This window comes from Dermacentor andersoni, chromosome 4 (genome assembly GCF_023375885.2).
Source record: "Dermacentor andersoni chromosome 4, qqDerAnde1_hic_scaffold, whole genome shotgun sequence".
In the NCBI taxonomy this organism is placed as follows: Eukaryota; Metazoa; Arthropoda; class Arachnida; order Ixodida; family Ixodidae; genus Dermacentor; species Dermacentor andersoni.
Window position 1 is genome coordinate 138,745,799 of NC_092817.1, and position 20,449 is coordinate 138,766,247.

The 20,449-nt window shown below is 45.6% G+C and overlaps 1 protein-coding gene across 1 annotated transcript in view; it reads left to right on the forward strand.

Annotated features, from left to right (window-relative positions):
- Window positions 1–16,559, forward strand: part of LOC126537831 (A disintegrin and metalloproteinase with thrombospondin motifs like) — a 36,255-nt gene extending 19,696 nt beyond the window's left edge. The window contains exons 3-6 of the mRNA XM_050184911.3: window positions 6,155–6,322; window positions 6,398–6,542; window positions 8,722–8,823; window positions 16,463–16,559. Of these exons, the coding sequence (XP_050040868.3) occupies window positions 6,155–6,322; window positions 6,398–6,542; window positions 8,722–8,823; window positions 16,463–16,516 (469 nt within the window). The 3' untranslated portion in view covers window positions 16,517–16,559. The remainder of the gene's footprint in view (window positions 1–6,154; window positions 6,323–6,397; window positions 6,543–8,721; window positions 8,824–16,462) is intronic.
- The last annotated feature ends 3,890 nt before the right edge of the window (window positions 16,560–20,449 follow it).

The window sequence follows — 20,449 nt, forward strand, 5'->3', positions numbered from 1 at the left end:
TCCGTAAAGATTTCGGTTCCATAGGCTGCACCTATGGGAAAGGGGCAACAACAGCATATGAACCACTGGGTGACGTCAACAAACTTATAGAAGGGAGACCTGCCTAGAAACTCAGTTCGCTGCAAGACCGCTATGGGTAGACCACGCGAAGACTCCCGAAGAGCAGCGTGAATACGATGAGCATCGAAGAGTGCAAAATCGTAATGCTCAACAACGCTCCATGCTAAGACTAAGCAGAACAATAAGACATTTCAAAACCCCATCGACTGCATTTGAGTGGTTTTCTATCAGCTTCGCTGGCCATCCACTTTCGCAGGGTTGGTATGACGAGTCACTCTTCGTAGGTCCTGGGTTGTGCGTTTTAAACTTTATCTACGTGGGTCGTTCAATGAAGATGAAGACTCATGATATGATATATTTCCTTGGGACAGTAATATTCTGCACTTTTATGCCTTTTCTCTGCTTCCCAGTATGTGAAACGCACGCGTTGCCCCATTTTTACAAAGCCTAGATAACATGATCAAAGCCATTATTTCATACCTAGTTCAATACCACCTAAACTTTGTTAACGACGCTTTGTTTCATGACATAGCAATGTCCCGCTTTGCCATACGTGAGTTACGTACGTAAGTCGAAGAGTGCCACCTCTCGACTGTAAAAGAGGTAACGGAATTGTTTTGATGCTTCGGAAAACGACATAAAAAGGCACTGCTTTGACGTGGAACAAGACACAAGGTAGGCGTGGTTAACACATTGAAGGCAACGCTTAAGTATGTGCCAAGGAATGGCTGGGCTCATGTTATCTAGGTTTGGTATAAATAGTGGGACGCATGCATTTCTATTACTTTGTGACGTTATCGGCACATATCGCACAAACGAAATTAGGGTGTTTATCTAGCTCCAGGGCTAGCTTTTTCATCCCCACAATAAATGGCCGTGGAGAAAGTATAGCTCCCTGAGGGGTGCCTATGTAGGGACGCCTGGAGGTGCCGGACATCGTGGAGCGTAATTCGATTGAGGCCGTGCGGTCACTGTGCAACGAGCAAGTCGATATAAATTTGTTTTCCGCAGTTTACCCCTTCCACTTCCTCCAGAATAGTGTAATGAAAGATGGTGTCGAAGGCCTCCTTAATGTCGGATGCCAATAAAAGAGAGACAGAGAGAAATAACGTTTATTGGCACCCGCAATAAGAGTCCCGAGGAGTCAAGAGCCTTCCTGTCTATTCGGCTTGCTCCTCCCTTTTCAGCTGGCTGATGCTCCTTGGAGCTCAGCAGTGTCCAGGGCCATGCGGATGATTTCGATTTGATCGTTTTCCTTCGAGCTGATCATTACAGTCTCCCAGAATCCCTATCTAGGAAATGCCCACATTATTGAGATCACGTCCGCCTTTGCCCCGCAGTATTTGGAAAGGCTGACGTAAATCACATATTATGGACATGTCCGATGCGAATAAAATTGGTTATTGAACCCTCTGTTGGGATGTAGGACCTCGTACTTTAGTTGTAGAAAAACGTCCTGCGCTGCTGAGAGTGTGAGAGAAACAAACTCTATTTCAAGAGCAGACAATGATGGCCTTCTCCAGGTGGCCGGGTCTTCAGTATAGCATGATGGAGTCTCTCGCTGGCCGTCGTGCTCTGTCCACCAGTTGAAGCAGGTCCTCAGGGCACGAGTTGGTGAGCCACTTCTACCAGTGCTCAATCAACTAAGCCTTTTCTTTTTTGTGAGGAAGCGCTACGAAAAATTCCGACCAACTAGATGGTGACAGCTTTGCTGTAAGATAAAATAAATTCAAGAAGGTTGGCTCAAGTGAGACATCTCGTCGTATGAATGCAAGTGTTGTTAGCTTTTTATTTGCGATATCAACTATATTAATACTCCAGGCTTATTTCTGCTACCACCATTACCGTGATGTTTCGTGAAATGCCCTCGAAGGGCGATGACACCGTCACCGCGCGCCCTTATCTGTTCGTGGGAGTGAAAACCTGCGTGGAGAGCCAACTATCGCGGCTAAATCTCGCCCGCACGAGAGGAAGGAGAGCGGGGACGAAGCGCGCCGCCCTCCTTCACGCCCAAAGCACCAGGCGGAGCAGACGGGGGCGGCTTCCTATTCTGGCTGCAACTGCATATGTGGGGGTCTGCGCGTTCGCGCTGCCGTATCTTGAGAGCGATCTGCATTAGGGGCAGCGTCTAAGTGCGTTGACGGCTCGTATCTTTCTACGTGCTTTGTGTTCTCGGTGCTAAGATTGCGCTAAAGTCAAAGGCAGCACGAAGGTCACTTCGCTCGCTGATGCTGCCACGATTCTTCACGCCAGCGTTTCGAAAACGAGTGTCTGCGATCATCTTGTGTGATCTGTTCATGTTTACTTGTGCGCACGTGGCTCCATGCTCTTAAATTTAGGTAATACGCCTATGTTTGCAAGTTTTGTACGGCCGATATAACTACTACACTTACTTGATATGGCTGCATGGTAAGTTGCTATGGCATTCGACGGTCCGCCATTCTGGCGACACTACGACTTTTTTAGTGACACGGTCAACGTGTGCATTCTATATAGCGTTGTCAGTAATGTAAACAGCGAGATTTATTCTTTACAGTAGAAAGACGCTAAAGCCAATCCATTCAAGTAATATTTGCACAAACATCAGCCTGTCACATTATTCTAATTACTCTAGAATTTTTAACATTAGTTTTATGTACCACGTTGTGCACTAGATAAAGATAAACTTAGGTTAAATTCAAGGGGGTTGAAGCATCAGCAGCAAGAAATTTTTACTCTATGCAACCAAGTCAACTGCGAAAACTCGCATACATAATGTAAATGAAGCCAGTAGACAATTATTACAGATCAGTGAAAGTAAAAGACGGAGCAATTAGCCTTAGGGGTCGCCTGATTCAAATGGCAAAGTTTGAGAGTCATGTTCATTAGGTGTAACGTACCATGAGTGATTTCGTAAAAAGAAAAACACGCTCAATTCAGTTCAGCACACCCACATCTAAGTTAAGCTTGCTAAGTTCAGAAACCAAAGCTGCTGAGGAACAGGATCAAAGGCTTAAGCAAAGTTAACAAAAATACCGTCAGCCATCAAGCAATGGCTTGAAGCATACTTGCAATTTGAGCCGAAAGGCGAAGCATTGAATGAAGAATCCAATGATTAGACAGCTATACAAACATATTATTGTTATCGGCCGTAATTGGATTAGTAAACATTCGCTTAGTAAGTAATTTATTAAGCATTAGGTCACGTGCGCGCAGGCACGAATGAACACATTCCATTCGATGACCGCGGACACTCGCTGTCAAAACACTGGCGGGAGAAAGAGTGGCAGCAATAGCCAGCAATATGCTCGCTGCTGCTGCCACTTTTTCTGCCTTGTCGCTGACTCTCGCTTCAACGTGAGTTAAGCATGGGAAACACAGCACACATGAAGCTATCAGCTCTCAGAGCGGCTACACTCTGTGCCCATCGCACACTACTTTAAGCTAGGGCCTGCGCGTCCGTGCTCAGCCGCGCCATACGCAGCCGGAGCCGAGTGGAACGGGCCCCTTGCCCTCCCCGGTAACTCCCCGTGGTTGCTCAGTGCCTATGATGTTGGGCTGCTAACCACGAGGTCACGGGATCAAATCCCGGCCACGGCGGCCGCATTTCGATGGAGGTGAAATGCGTAAACACCCTTGTACTTAAATTAAGGTGCACAATAAAGAACCCCAGGTGGTATAAATTTCTGAAATCCCCACTACGACATGACTCAAAATCAAATCGTGGTTGTGCCAAGTAAAATCCCGTAATTTCTGGCCTCCCGAGTGCCCTGCGCGCGATCGATGGCGGCTTGCTTCCTACGCGCATTCTATCCCTCCGCCTCGGCCACAAACCTCGGCTCACTCTCGCACGCTTTCAGAATCATCCAGAGCATATGCAGCACGACCGCGATATTGGAAATACTATTCTAGTGTCTATATATTAGCTATCGCATTGAAAACAAGTCGTTGGTTAGCATTACCAGCTGGGTTACTCAGAAATAATTTTTATGGAACACGGGTTGATGTAAAGGATGTGAAGTTAAAGAAAACGGAATTAAACTCTCAATTCTTTTCCCAAGAAGTTTCCTGGGAATGAATGTTAAAAAGTTAGCCTGCGCGGTTAGTGACGCAATGAATGTCACCGATCGTGTGAACTGGTACCACCTTTGCAGTCCTCCACTCATCGACGAGATTTCCGCTTCGTAGCGGATGGGTGAATCTTTAAGAGAAAATTACTCATGAATATACTTGTATACTCTTCAAGAACTGTAATGTAAGCTGTCGGTTACAGCAAAAGAAGACATTGAACATCCCGGATGCATTTTGAAATTCGGGAGCAGTCAAAAGGAATCTCATTCATCAGCCCAAGATGCCAACTCAGGAATCGTGACCACGTAGTCAGTAAACGATAAGTAGAATGTGTGATTCAAGTTCTTGCAGCACGCCACCTTTAGGCAGCTTTTTAAAGTATTGCCAAAGAAAAATCACATCCCGTTACGCAGAGCGCATGCAAATTCACAGGCAAGTGAGAGCTCAGCGGCCCAATTTGTGATCAAATGAGATTCACAGAAACTGTGCTAGATGCTTGTTTTCCTGTTTAGTAAGAGATTGAAACATATGTAAAACTATGGTGCTTTTTTTTATATAACAGTGAAAGGCGCCCAATGGGAATGCACATATAAATAAATGCAGTCATATCAGTAACTTTAGTACTAAATGTGACCAGTTTACAGAAACACATCGGGCCCAACATGATGAGAAGTGTGAATTGATGAAACATCCGAGGTGATTGTCGATTGCTCGAAACTGTGCCCTGCTATATTCAAGAACAACTTTAGAATGCTTAAGACCGCATGGTGATTTAGACTAAATATTGAAGTGAACGACTGAATAGTCACTTTGTCCTGGCAATACTGTTAGTGGTGAGGCTAATGAAGGATTCGTAGTAAAGGTGAGATCAAAAATGTTAGCTTATTACGCAGGGACAAGAGTAGCTTCTGTAGCGTCGCCATCACTGTCAGCATCATCTGCCATCATCACACCGCGCGTATCGCGTGGTTTGTCACGATCATAAAACAACGCGCTCTCACATCAGCAGTAACTACGGCACGGCTCATCGGCCGCCATAACGTCTTCCTACAATAGTCACCCGAGAAAGCGTGCTTTCCGCCGTGCGGCCCACTGGCCATGGGCGTTCCCCCACTCATCCCGTCACTTCCACCGTTCCGGCCGCCTCCAGAAGTATTGTTTGCCCAGCTAGACGCTGACGGTCATTATAGCGCAACGGGTGAAATGCCCCAGCCTCCTCGACTCTCTCCTGCTTTAACTCCATACCAGCTTTGCCATCGCGTACACAATCGCGCGGCCTCACGATGATATGCGCTCTGCTATGCTGGCCCTGTATGGATCCCACTATTTGCTGCTCCCAGAGCTCAACCGCGCAACCAGTTTTGTATCCAACCCAACAAAGAGCGAAGTAAAACGCACAAGCCCAGAAGGCTTGTTTGTTGAATTCTGCTAAGTCACCTCTTTATTTCCGGCACCAGAACGTGCTCACGTTCTCTAATGCCCAACAGCTGTGACTATTGTTTTAGAAGAATGAACCGTAAGCATCGTTAATCGGTTGTAAGCTTATTCTGAGAGTAAAGCGTATATAATTCATGTTGGCGAAATTCTCTGCAGGTGCCTAAATGGCATTCATAGATTTACGATGCCTCTACTCTAATAGCAAGTTGTTGGTCTCGTCACCATTCCGGCACACCAAAGTGCCACCGCTAATTCTGAAAAATGCAACGCGTTCAACAACGTTCTACGCAGAACAAATCGCGTGTTCTCACCTTGTTGCCAGTAGCGCGTAATATAGCCAATAACTATATGTAAACAATTATCTCCTCTTTGAGCTATTCATTTATTGGGCGAAGCATCTTCAGTTGACGTTAAAGTAAAATTTCTACAGAAACTATAACTTTTTTCCTATAGAATATTCTACAAACCAAATCTACTTACGAAATAAGAAGAACGCGTGGCATAAAATCAATTCGACATATTCATTACGACACGCGTTGTGTTTTTTCTGTATGTACCTATCGCACAGAAGCTGCCGATGTTCTTATGTTCACTTCCTTACTTTCAGTCTTGGCTGTGCCCACGACGGCGACGGTGCTTACGATTGGCCGCGTGGACATATTGGGTCAAAAGACTGTGATTGGAATCTTGGCTTCATGATGAGTTATAAGTTTATAAAGCCCAACATGTACAGGTTTTCTAAGTGCTGCCAGCGAGAAGTTATGAATTTTTACAAGTAAGAATTTTTGCATTTCAAAAACGTGTTGTGTTTCTTCTTTACTTTACTAGACTGAAATTATATCCCTCACAGCCGACCAGAATACCAGTGTCTTCGTGTGAAGAACAGCCTACAAACCAAGATATATTCTTCCAAACTCCCTGGTGCGGTCTCAAGTCGTCAAACATATTGTGAAAAAGTTTATGGGCAGTACAGCAGCTACATTAAAGCAGACATGGTAAGTTACCGTTCTATGTTCGTGATAAAGGAGTCAATAATGTAGGCATTTGAAATAGAGCTATTTTCCTATATACTTCCGCGGTCAGCGGTACCCCGAATGCGCAAGCACATGGCACACGTGAGCCCCAATGATACATGTCGCTGGCTAGTCCAAGGTTCACGAGAGCATGTAGCTCGGCGTGTGGCTGCTGTCGACATTGGAGGTGATTGCTTTGGTTGGAACATGCTAATTTGCGCATTGATTCACTTACACTCTCGTTTAAATGTGTCGCACGGTGGTCTGTCGTGTGCATTAAAACCCTAAGAGCAATGCTGTGTGGCGCTTGCTAAACTATGACCAATGCGCTCGTTTCTTCGGGTCTGATGAAACTGTGTTTTGGCTGGCCTTCATAGCATTTTTATTGTGTGCACCAGATATAGTATTTCTGTTTGCTGTTAGCGGTTCCGGTGTTCAAATACTATTATAATCAGGCATGCACATAGTAAAGTGCTGAAAAGGAATATTTTATCTTTAATCCGAGGTTTGCAGCACTACTCCACTTGGGCCTCCGAGACGCACCCCTAGAGTCGGTCAATTCAAATGAGGAATAATGCCGCTACGGATAGCGACGATAGGTTCGGCCATGGATTCAGGTGGATGGAAGCAGACATAGGCAAAACTTGGATACAATTTGTATATAGAAGACTTGACCAGAAATTACATATTGAAATACAAGGTGGATTCGAATGACAGAGGTGATCCAAAATCGGCAAAGCCGGTGGTGCATAGCATGTTTAGTTGAGCCCAGAACGCTTGGCCAGGGCGACAGGGCGAAGTATCCTAGCCGTTGATGCGCGACCCCAAACATATTCAGTACAATCGCCACCGAATGGCTTTGAGTATGGTTCGCCGGTACACCAAATACGAGTTCTGTACGAGGTTCGCGGTGTGAGTGATCCGTCAGCTATTTAGCATTCGGCTCCTTCTACGGCCCCTTTATTTACCCCAGTTGAAGGCGTTTGCCCCTCTGCCTAAAAACAACGTAAAAAAAGGAGAGGGGTCCAAACTGCATAGCACCTGTAACCTACGCAAATCGGCAGAGCCCAACACAATGGGCCCAATCAAATACTAATAAACAGGCAGCACCTCGAAGCTAAGCGGACACGGTGATTGACCTATGTTGTGTCGCCCCGTCCCCCGCTCGTAACTGCGTGCCCCTTCTTGAAATAATCAATAGCGGAGGACCGTAGTAATTGCGGGCTATATGCCGAAGAATGCTGCGAATGAGGTACTTTGGGCTCGGAGACGTTTTTCATGTAATCACTTGTTCAGAAAAAGGTTCCTACAACGGTCAACTGGTCATGGTCTCAGAAACGGGTTTCCACAACGGCCACAATGCGAACAGTGCGCGGTGATCAGGACACAGCGGTGGTCCCGCACCTCTCAGCATTTGATGGCAGAACTACCGCGCGAAATGGACGTGGCGAAGCACAATTATTCAATCTTCTTAAGATCATATTGACGCACTAATGTGCGCAAATTGCGTCCTTATCCTCTCCCCGTGATTGCTCAGTGCCAACCTGCTCGCGCGTACATCTGTTTACCAGTAATCACTTTCGCCCTGCTTGCCCCCATGTTGAAGGGCGCCGTAACCACAACAGACATCCACCGCTGACGACCACTTATTCGATCATATTTTGCTCGAAAAAACGAAGTCCACTGGCGACATAACGGTAGACTTCTCTTTACTCCTCCTTTGTATTTGTTCTCGTCCGACGGCCCCAAAAGGGAGAATAATGCCGATTTCAAGCTTCCCGAGCTAAAATGAAGGAAATAAATCACATTTTTTCAGCAACAGGCTTACACTACACGCACGCTAAAAGCCAAGTGTGATATTATTTTTTGTACTATATGATATTCATTTGCTTTGTCCTACGACGCTGCGGTAGAGTGAGCCTCCTAAATTTTGCTGTAAGATATCCAAAATCATCGATCTCGATAGCGACCTCTTCGAACACCTGTCAATATGCAATAAGCGGATGATGAATTTATTTTAGTGTTAGCCTGTCAGTGATATCGCACGTACTAACTGTTCGCTTCTGTCTTAAACTGGCTTCGGCACGACTCTGTGTTTAAGCTTATTGGTGATACCCCTACATAAAAAGTGATGTGATTTCGGCACATTTGTGTTTTGCAGGATTACCCGACGAAAGGATGCATCGTGAAGTGCTTTATAAGCAGAAAATGGGACAACATGCTGATTTCTGCAGTCGATGGCGTGAAATGTGACAATGGAAAGGTCAGGAAGCATGCTCTTTATTTCATTGCCCCTCATTGTATAGTGTGTTGGTGTACGTTCAAGGGTATACATATTGTGTTTAGCATAAAGGAATAAAACAGAAAGAAGTGAACTTCACCATCAGCATCCAAAGAAATTATTGCAATGGGGGAGGTAGAAGCTAAGCTATCACGCACGAATATATATTTGCGCCAGAAAATTAACTACTCCCATCACGCCGTATATACAAAAAAACGCCTAGGAGGCCGAAACGACGAAAAGACATTAGCCGTTCTTAACGCATTGTTCTCAATCTTCCACGTGAGCGGCACGACGCGCTGATGTCTTTGTAGACGCCCCAGTGTAGCAACCTTCCCCGAGGAGACGGTGATGATGATGGTGGTGATGATGATGAAGCCTCAGTTAATGGCACAAACCCACTGTGGGGGATAGGTCACGAATCGGGTGGTAATATGACTCAATAAATAAAATAAAATAAATTGGTTAATAAATAATTAAATTCGTACGCACATTCCCTTCTTCTTCTTCTTCTTCTTCTTCTTCTTCTCCATGGCGTGAAAGACGCCGGATGCGTCTGTGCGTGCGTGTGTTAACGTCAGTGTCTTTACCTCTACTGCCCATGTGGCGGTGGGGAAAATCCGCTGAACTGAGTGCCATGTACCGAAAAGCGGTCGAAAACGTGGAGGGCGTTCGCTGTCTACTTCTTAGCGAGGGCATTTCTACGGTTCTACAAAGGACGTCCCCGTCGAGGGACTTCTGCCTTCAGCACAAGCGGCAGCGTTTGTGTCTCTCTCCGCTACGGAGATTGCAGAACTTGCCGCTCCATAACGATCTATTGAAAGGTTTTTGTTACTCATCGTGCAAATCACCTAGCGTTTCTACCGGACCTCGTGAGCCGGTGCAAAGAAAAGTCAGCGGCGCGCACCTGTCGAGTACATATATACTGCCAGTTTGTAACGACTGCTGCTAGCAGTGTGATTTGACATCCACTGGTTGTCTGCGCAGCACTCCGGCGCGATTGACTACGCCGCATTTCGGACTGCGAGGTTTGGTGAATGCCATAATTTTCATTGCTGAGTTTTACCACGCTTTTTTCAGTGTAGGTAAGAAATCAGGTAAAAGCTGCAGTTGTCACCTAGTTTGTGGGAGCGTCAACACAGTTGTCTCTCCAGTAGAGAAAGCAGCACTGAAAACACTCATGAATTTGAAGCAGTTGATTAAACCAGAGCTGTTGGAGCTTGCGAAAGAAACAGAGTTGATCGAAGCTATCCCAGCGTGGGAAGCGCATAATGTCGAGCTTTCGGAATGCCGTGAGACAGTTCTTAGGAGACCAGAAAGACAGGTAGAAGAGCGTTAGCCTGCAGGTGAACGAGAAAAATGTGCACATGATATAGCAGAACGCGAGTGTGCATGTGAAAGAGAAAAGCATGACAATCAAAGGCAAGACAAGGAAAAAACGAAGACAGCGCGAATTCGCACGTGAAATGACGCTGCTATGCCTCAATAGAAATATTTCGAGCGGCGCGTTTGAACAACAAGGCAACCTGTACTGGAGAAAGATGCGAGCAACGCCCCAAAATATGTACCTTCGAATTGGGAAAGTTCCGAAAGGTCGTGCTGCCGGAATTATTTGCGTCGGGAGCTTGACGTAGATGCAGCGTAGATGTGATGCAGATGTAGACGGTTCCGCTATTCGTATAATCATTTTAGAAAGTAAACTCGATTATGCCATGAACAAATACTTTGTGAGGGTGATTTTAAGAGAGGGACTCAGGAATAAAGAAATTCATGACCAAATAGAAGGACTCGACACAGGTATTAAAGAACTGAGGTACGAATTGCGCTGCAAAGAAAAGCTCGGTGATCTTGAACGGATAAAACTGCGTAAATTCGCGAGTATGGTTTCCCAAAACACTTCAGCTCACTCAGACGCCATTAGGTCAGGACACGACGGTTTAGCGATGCAGCTAAGTCAGAAGCGCCGCGCACTACGATTCATAGCGCCCACACATTTAAGCCGGACAACCTTCTCCGCGGAAGCCGCACGTTTGACGGTGGTTTCAAGCGCCGAGCATGAGTCAGACACGCGGCACGCGAAGGTTGTGAACGCCTCCATGTTAGAACTGAATGAGCTCACTGCTAAAGCAGTAGTAGTTCCAGAATGAACAGTTGCAAGCGGCAAGCACGAGTCAGAAGCGCTGCGCTCTGACATCGCAAGCGCGTCCTCGTCAGAGCTGAACAGATGACTCGCGAATGAGCACGCTACAAATGCGGTAGTTCGGGAAACTGTGGTTTCAAACTGCCAGCGCCAGTCAAAGGCGCACATCGCTGAGACCCCTGAGATTGAAAGCAGGCCCGCGTTATGGTACGTCCTCACTTGCGGAAAAGATCACGCGCAAGGCGGCACGCTGATTTCGGCAGCATTTGTGGTGTTTTCTCGTCTCGTGTCCCATCCACGTTTTGCGCTGTTAACACCAGGATCGAAAACCAGCAAGCCCAAGCTGTTATTCTAGAGAATTCTTGCCGCGAAAGCGCCTTTGGCGGCGCGCATTTTTAAGCGCACGGCTTTGCGCGTGCTCATTTCTGCAAGTGAGGCCATACCTTTAGAGCGGAATGACAACGCCGCGAATACAGAAGTTAGAGTGTCTACAAAATTCAGGCGTTCCTTCAGATGGTCCGCATTCCGAGAGCCGCAGCACTTCTGCAATAGCCCACGGTGTAGATAATAATTCACACCGTGATATGGGGACACACGTCCTCGTAATCGTGAAGTGGGGTGAACATAATGCGGTGTAAGTGCAGCAAGCGCTAGTCACATCGCCTGAAACTAATCGGGTAGGTACGTCTACTTAGACTTTTGTGGCAGCAACATCAGGAAGCCGAATGAGGCTAGAGATTAGCACTTACGTCTTGTGTCCCAAGGGAAATGACGACTCGTGAGTACCAAACATCTAGGCTGAGGGTCTAAGCGAAGATTCAGCTCTGAATAATCTGCGCTTTAAAGAGAGGCATTGCACGGCCACAGGGTAACGGAGTCCAATCAGCTGATCGCGCCTAAGTCGTATCGGCAGGATATTCTGCGCCTGTGGAATGCAAGTCACTGCTCCGAGGACCCATGTTCGAGAGAAACTGGTTGTTTCCGCAATAGAGAGCCACTTCTGAGGAAATGCTACATAAGGGAATTTGTAGGTAAGCCAGCCGATCAAGCGGAAGCGCTCGTAAAGCTACTAGGCATCTCTTCAGGGTCTTTCGCTGGCTCGTTGACGATCCAGTGATATCTTTAAATCGATGAAGGCTTTACTGACCCGCAGCAATCGTCAGTTGAGGCAAAGTCTATTGCTACGCACACATTCTATATCTGCTACGATTGTATGGCAGGAACGTGTAACTTTGAACACGGAGATCCAGGGCGAAATCGCCTACGCCAATAAGGCTTACATTCAAAGCTGCGAGGTGTCGGATGGCACAGGGAAACGTAATGTTCCGCCACGAGAAGAGTGGATGGGCTTTTCGTGACATAGAGAGAGAAAACCATTTCGAGCCAGTACCCAGATCACAGGATCAAACTGAGTACGTAGGTCTGGAGATGCCCGTGAGCGCGGCACAGTTGTGATGTATCAAGTAAGAGATGGAAAAGAGGGAGCCCCTTGTTCTCTATGGATGTCTAAAGTGGACCAGTCGCGTGAAGGCCTACAGCGCTATTGAGGAAGGGTGCTCGTGCACTGTATTAGCAGTTCCTGAATTGTCACGCTACCTTGCGAGTTTGAGTTTGATTATAAACTGGTCGCTGCTCTCAACGCTCTGCATCAGATGCTATAAATGTTCTCCAAAAATTGCCTTCTCCTGCTGGAGCCTTGTCATGTAGAAGAATTATATCGAGGTGCGTACGACAAGGCTAAAGAAGTTAAAGCAGATGGCTCAACAAACCCTTTAACGCAAGAGTAAAGTTCGATGAGTATAAACTTTGTGCTGTTTTTGTTTCGCGACTGAGTTTTGGAACTTTTCCTTTTGTTTGTCTCTTTTCGGTAAGAAAATGTTTGGGATAGGAACAATTTATGAGTGAGATTTTAGTGCTTCCGCTTTATTTTGGTATACTAGCCTGACAATTTAATTTCAGACTAGCGGGACATTAACAGCCTAGTGGAAATTAGTGACGTAATTTAGCGACATGGACTGGCTGACCTCTATGCGCATTGGGGCCTGGCCCGAGCTTGCAGCCCACACCAGTGGAAAGTTTCTTCTCTCTATCTCACGCGTTTGCCAGCTGAGCTGCTGAGTTATCGATGTGGTGCCAACTGGCGCCGGTGCCATGAACCAGAGACCTTCACAAGTTTTGGAGAGGCGTTTTTCACATCGGAGCGTAATACCTAACGGAAAATGTTTGTCGACCGCATACCGGTCGGCTGGTGTGAGTCAACCGCCTGCGGCTACGACCACCAGTGGAGTCTACAAAGAAGAGGTGCTCTTCGTTGTGCATTAGCAGCTCTGTCCCCCACTGGGCAGCCTGTTAGGACTGGCCTGTGCGATGATCAGTTTTTGTGACACCGCCAAAGCCACGGCAAAAGCCCCGAGGTTTCAAATACGCCGAGCCACCCGGAACTGTTGAAAAAAATGCCTCAGAGACCTGAACAGCAAAAATACGTTAGCCTTTGTTTACGCATTCTGGCTTCCTTCCTCAAGGCGCGCGCGACGCCATGATGTCTCTCAGGGCTCGCGAGTGCTATCTGACTTCGGTGAATGGGACGGTTAAGCTCTGAGTACGCATTCCCTCTTCATGGGCGCGGAAGACGCCGATGGTGTCCGTGTGTAAATGTGTGAGCGTCAGTGCCTTTCCCTCTGCTTCGCGAGTAGTGATCCCAAATTCATTGAACTGACTGCCATGCACCGAGAGGCAGCCGCAAGCGTGGAGAGCAGTAGCTTTCTCCTTCTGAGCGACGGTGTTCCAATTTACTTCGATCGTCTTGAGTTTCCCTTGGGTTCCTGTCTCCTCCTAAAGCTCCAGATCACTAGGTCCATGCTATCTGTACAGTCCCAGTGCACATTGTAACACTGAAGGATACTCTAGTCGATTGTGATTCTCATAGATATTCATACAACCTAGTTTTTGTAATATTAGTTCCTTTCTCATTGACTTGATGTCTAACGAGTATGTTCCTTGGGAGTACGCGAATAATGCTAGTATACGGGAAGAATAATGCGCGTAACCCATGATAGTGCACGTTACGTAACGCTCTTCGTTCACTTCATTACTCAGCACCCGTCGTGAAATCGTCTACTCTCCATAGAATAGTGAATGCTCAGTGAGTTTCTGGCCATTAACCAATAAACATGCCATGTAGTCGCGGTTTCATCCTAATTGGGTTTTGACATGGCCACCTTCGAATGACACTTTTGGGCTGTCGTTCACATGGATGGATGGATGGAATAACTTTAATGAAAGGTCCTGCGAGCTACGGGGTGCAAGGTCCCATATAGCAGGCTACTTCCACGTTGGGACCGGGAGTTGTAACTCCCTGGCCGCATCGTGAGCTCTCGGGACGGCCCAGAGCTGCTCCGCCAGGTCCGTGCTGCGTATTGCTTCTTGTAGTTTGGCGGAGTGTTGATCCTTGTTTACGTGGGTCCGACCACATGGCCAGAGCAAGTGATGTACGTCTAGTGTGCTATGGCAAATTTCGAAATATGCTGTTTTGTATAGGTCAGGCATGTAGTGATGTAGTCTGTTCTGCATGGGGTACGTGTTTGTTTGAAGCATTCTGAACGTGAGGGCTTGAGGCCTGGTGAGCTTATTGTGAGGTGTGCTGTATATTCTGTGGTCTAGATAAAAGTGCTTTATGATCTCGTTATATGGGGAGGGAGGGTCCCGATTCTCGCTGGGATGGTCACGACCAGAATAGGTGGCGTCGCGGAGGGTTAGGTCTCGCACATTAACCCGATCCAAATATCAACCAAAGAGCATGGGGCAAACGCTCCAGTCGGAGGCGCTCTAGACCTAAGTTGTCGGTATAGTGCGCTAAAAGTAAACCTAACGTCCGCAATCTGCTTCTCGTGCGTTACGACGGAGTGCGCTCTGTGGGTTCCAACCTAGGAGATGGTGAGCGAGTGCTCGTGCCTGCGTTGGCTTCCGGCAAATTGACGTTGTTTATTTCCCTCCTCTTTGCACTTTCACCCTCTCAAGGCTCAATTGGCGCGCATTTTGGTTTGACATTCACGCTCTAGTTTCGCACGAATAGGAGAAAGGGCTGTCCGATGCGTCCTTAGTGCACTAGTACGCGATAAAATAATAGTTGTTCGGCAACTATTTGGTTTACCACATAATTGAGAAAGCTTTAAATCATACAGATATCCGTACTCATCCGACTTCCGAATTATTACTACCGTCGGCATATTTCGAAGCACAAACAATTCGTGTGGTGCTGTACCTCTGATAGCATTGTGAACAGGTCGTCACGTGTCGAGTTCATGAGTTCGCCGCCGTTGACCAAGAACTGAAGCAGCTTTGCAGTGCCAAGTTCAGAAAACATGCGAAATGCAATGGCTGATACAGAATCGTTATAAGACTCTTCAGATGGCACGTTGTGTTGCTGGGAGTAGTCGCCTAAAATCGCCGTTAAGCTACGCTCCGAAGTTGTCGCATGCGAGCTAAGTTTACTGCCTGATTTTCTAGTTCGGAGCGCGCTTACATAACCCGCCCATTTTTTTTCTTTTTTGCGAGCCTCCCAACGTCACATACATTTAGTCTGTGGGTACTAAATAAAGACAGTGCATAAAGGCAAAAGGAAGCAATACATCACTTCCAAAGAGGCATTTATTTCAGAATGCAGTAAAGATACACAATATAAGATCTAAATATAATTAACAAACAGTAATCAATACTGCACGGACATCGTAAGAATACCAAGCGACTATACCATACTGGTCAGTCATACGGAATTGCACTTAAACACAATATCGTGCAATATCAAGAAGACATTTTTCGACGTAACAGCAACAACATAAGATCAGAGCTGTACCACTCATGATTTGCTCTCGCAGAAGATTAAAAAAAGTGCTGAATATGGCTTCTGCCGGAAACTTGTTGCCTTGTCGGCCATGTAAATTTGCTAATGGATAACGGCGTATATTTTTTGCAGACCTGCGCCAAACAGGAGCCAATACATTTTACTTTCTGCGCTTTAAACTTCGTAATTAATCAATTTACATTGCCGTGAAAGGACAAAATTTTAATTTGAAAACGTTATGATTCAGATCTTTGGCGCACGTGCGTCGTGCAGAAGTGAAACGAATGTGCATGCGGCCATGCACTTTCCTTCAAAACGATAAATAAAATTTTTACCTAGAAACTGATCTTGTGGTAAGGGTAGAGAAAACGCCCCATCTCCACGTTTTGGTGTGGTTTATTTACCGCAAGTACTAGCTCAAAGAATAGCGAGTTGCCTGAAGCAATGCATCTTGTACTGGAACATGGGAAAAGTCCATCTCTTTTATTTTTTATAGTTCTAGCCCCATTTATGCCTTGTTTGCAATTGTATGTGTCCTTTAATATGCAGTGTTTATAAAGGCTCATGCTATAAATGCTGGTGAGTTATATTGAGCAGTTTCATTTAAACTTACTTATAATAACGTTTTTCTTCTTTTGCAGGTGTGCATTCTTGGTAATTGCACTTCTAAAGCCGAATTGAAGAAATTGGAATAATTTAACAAAGAACCAATAGTTTATCGATTTACTCTGAACCAGCTGCATTGAGGCAATAAATATACAGAAAGCATCTGCTTCTCTTCATTCAATAATAAAATTGAGAAGTAGCTTGGAAAGGAGCTAATTGTTTTACGTTGCAGATTCAGTTTTGCAGCAGAGGTAGAGTAGCCTATAAATACTCTCTATATCAAATTAAATTGTATTTTGACCTGCTTTCATAAGTCCTCCACGATAAACGCTGCTCTGCCTCTGTAAAACAAATTGCTTACAATTCTATATTTATATTCACAATAAATGGGATCTTGAAGCCTACGGCACATATGTCCATAGCCATATCTTTCCGTATCAGTGAACGATGGAGGACGCATTCGTACAGGGAAAGTAAAAGACGCAATGTACTTGAAGAATGTCAGATAACGTACATTTTCAACGAAGCACGACAAAAAAAATGAGAACCCGCTTTCTGCTTCCACAAAACTACTTGATTTGTTCGTCTCAACTTTTATTACTTACCTGCCTGCAGCCAAACGTGTCCGCATAGTATCTGTTGTTAATGCAGGGTGTCCAAACTATCATGCACCAAGATTTCAGAAAAAAGCACTTGGGCTACTAGATGAAAACGTAGTGCATATTGTCTCAGATATACAACGAAGTAGTCGCCAGAAGTTTTGTCGTTACTGAGATTTAATGAGTAAATTGTACTTAATTATCTAACTCGAGATGTATGGCCCTAACTACCAAAGCGTCAGAAGCATTTGTAGGCTCCCCTAAATTATATATACCTGCTGTATCTTCAGCGACGTGCTACTTGCGTACGAATCTTTTTTTTATAATAAATACTACGTTACTACGCAGGGGGCCACCTGCATCATGAAGCAGGGCCCTCAAATAAGCAGACAGAAAGCAACTGCTTTGCCTGTCGCAAACCCGAAGAGATAGCACATCACCTTTCATAGTGGTACGGAAGGAGCCCCAACAGCAGGTTTTCCCGGTTCGAAGCGATTTCTTTATCTTATTTCTACGTCACACTTATTAACCGGCTCTCAAGACCGACTGATCACATTCATAACAAAAACACCTTGATAACGCTGCCGAAGCACCGCACTGACGATGGACGAAACGCAATAGAATATTTGTAGAATAGTTCAAAATCCCGAACCTGCTCACACCGTATATAAATAAATTAAATTATGGGGTTTTACGTGCCAAAGACACTTTCTGATTATAAGGCACGCCACAGTGGAGGACTCCGGAAATTTCGACCACCTGGAGTTCTTTAACGTACACCTAAATCTAAGTACACGGGTGTTTTTCGCCCCCATCAATATGCGGCCGCCGTGGCGAGGATTCGACCCCGCAACCTCCTGCTCAGCAGCCCAACACCATAGCCACTGAGCAACCATGGCGGCTACCGCATGAAAAGAGCGCACGCGAAGCTATATTTCGTATCAGAAACTCACTTCGGACCAAAGACAAATTAGATTGGCGGTTTTGTTTTTCATCAGAGCGTATACGTGCTGCCAAATAGGTCCGTGGCAAAAAAAAAATGATATAAAAGCGAAATAAACCGACAGGGAAGCCACTCACGTCTAGCGAAAAGGCCAAACGGATGCGTTCAAGAAAGTAAATATACGACTTCAAAATGTGCCGCCTTGGCAATCGGGCCGTCAGTAAAAAAAAATAAAGACAAAAGAAAAAATTTGACTTTTCACTGTGCTCTTATTATCTGTGCATTCCTAAGCGCCGGTGGGCATGAGCTGCCGCCTAGAGGACGTGTTCGAATAGGTCTCCTTTGCAGCTACGCAGTACTGAGTATGCTTGATCACATCATCAGTGACTTTCTTGATGACAGACGCTTGAATTCTACGGCAGAAATTTGTTACCCTTGCCTTGAGCTCATCTGACGTCGTCTCGATCACGTGAACACGATCTTTCGCATAAAACCAAAGACCTAAATCGAGTGGAGAGAGGTCAGTTGACCTAGACGGCCAATTTAAAGACGCCTGCCTTCCGCTACATTGCCTATGAAAAGGCTCGTCCAGCCAGATTCGTGCTCGGCTGCTGCTGCGTGCGGGCGCGCCATCTTGGTGATACCGCAGAACGGAAAAACGTGACAGCCGGACTACGCTGAGAAATTCAAACACCACTTCTTCAAGGACTTCGTCCACGTAGCGCTGTCCAGTCAGTGTGTGATCGAAGAAGATGGGACCAATTATAGTGTCAGCGTAAATTCCGCACCACACATTGAACGTCACTAGTACTGGTGTCAAATGCTCTTCACCCAGCGTGAATTCGAGTCACTCACATAGTGTCAATAGTATGTTTTCGAGTCATTCCAAAAGACATGGCAAACGGTACAAAACAAAGCGAACCCTTAACTCTTTTAAAGGACGTTGTGAATTCGCATTTCTGGTTATTGGCTTTGTGGGAAAAAAACACGCCTGCAATTTATCTAAGCTAAGACAACAGCCATCACAGGTTGTTTCCCAGCATAAAAAGTTAACAACCAAAGACACAAATGAGAAAACCAGGCAAATTACTTGAACTTACAAATTCTAATAAAGAAACGATAAATTAATGGAAATGAAAGTGGATGAAAACACAACTTGCCGCAGGTGGGGAAGGATCCCAAGTCTTCGCATTACGCGTGCGATGCTCTAGATATACCTTATATGGATACGGCACCTGTAGGGGTTGTATTCCTATTTTGGGTGGATCCCTCAGTCTAGGGCCCCAAGGGTGGTGGCAGCACTTTTGGATCTGGCGATAAATTTGCGCTGGTCTTCGAATACGAAGCTGGTCAGTACCATCTTTAGCTGCTCTGGCGTTGCGTTTCGGATGGGAAGGTGGAGTTAGGACAGGCCCAAGAGCGATCTGGTATTGCGTAGCGTGGTCTGTACAGAAAGTACAGCACCACTGAGCGTTCGCTAAACATAGTAATATCGACAGCGATGCTGGCAACTGTGTCCCCATTGTTGCTTCGATTGAAGCAACCAAAGAAAAATGATGTACGACTGAAGTTACCTCTGCTTACTGTCTGGCTACACAGGGACCTCCTTCAAGACAGAAGTAACTTTCATTGAATGTCTTGTGTCAAAACAGGTGAAACCCCTTTGTTTTGCACATAACACTTTCGAGTTACTCAATCATATCTTCCATGCCACTAGATTAGTAGTGTGTCTCACAGACAACTATTCATTGTAACCTCAGGCAAGTAGCACTACTGATGCGCAAATTCACCTCATTTCAACTGGTGAAGCTGCCAACAACTTGTGGCAATTTAGGCAGCTTTTAAAATTTTGGAGCAGTTGAGTATGGAGGCGATAGGCACTTAAGATCATATGAGCAGTCAATTTTAATGGTAGGCTAATGTATCATGCAGCTTCTCACACAGGCTACTTGAGAGTCATTTTTCATGCTAATGGCATGTTGCTATTTTAAAATACAAAATGTGAATGTGAAAATGACAGCAGAGCTGTCACAAATAACAGAGCTGACACTGATGAGGTGAAGAGCCTTTTTTTCCCCTTTGGAGTTTTTGTTTTCGAAAAGTGAGTTAGCCGTGAGTTCCTCCTCAGTGAACATACGGTGAAGCAAGGCACTCAGAAACTTGTCTGGTCCATCATGGCCGGTCCTACTGCGCTATGCCAGGATCGTCTCCTCAATGAGCACTCCTGCAAGCTCTGTCAACCTACACGTTTAAGTAAATGTTAGCAGGGTAATTTTAAGCCATATAACAAAATTTGCACAGCATCCTTACTCAAAATAAATGAGAACCATAGTGCCTGTTGCAGATATAGTATGCTAATCCTACTTAACTAGATTCATAGCTTCATACGCTATTTGGATCTCACATGCTTCAGAAAAACAAAGTTTTATCCAGCACAAGCAAGAAATATTAGAAGTAAATGAAAATATTAAACATGTTCA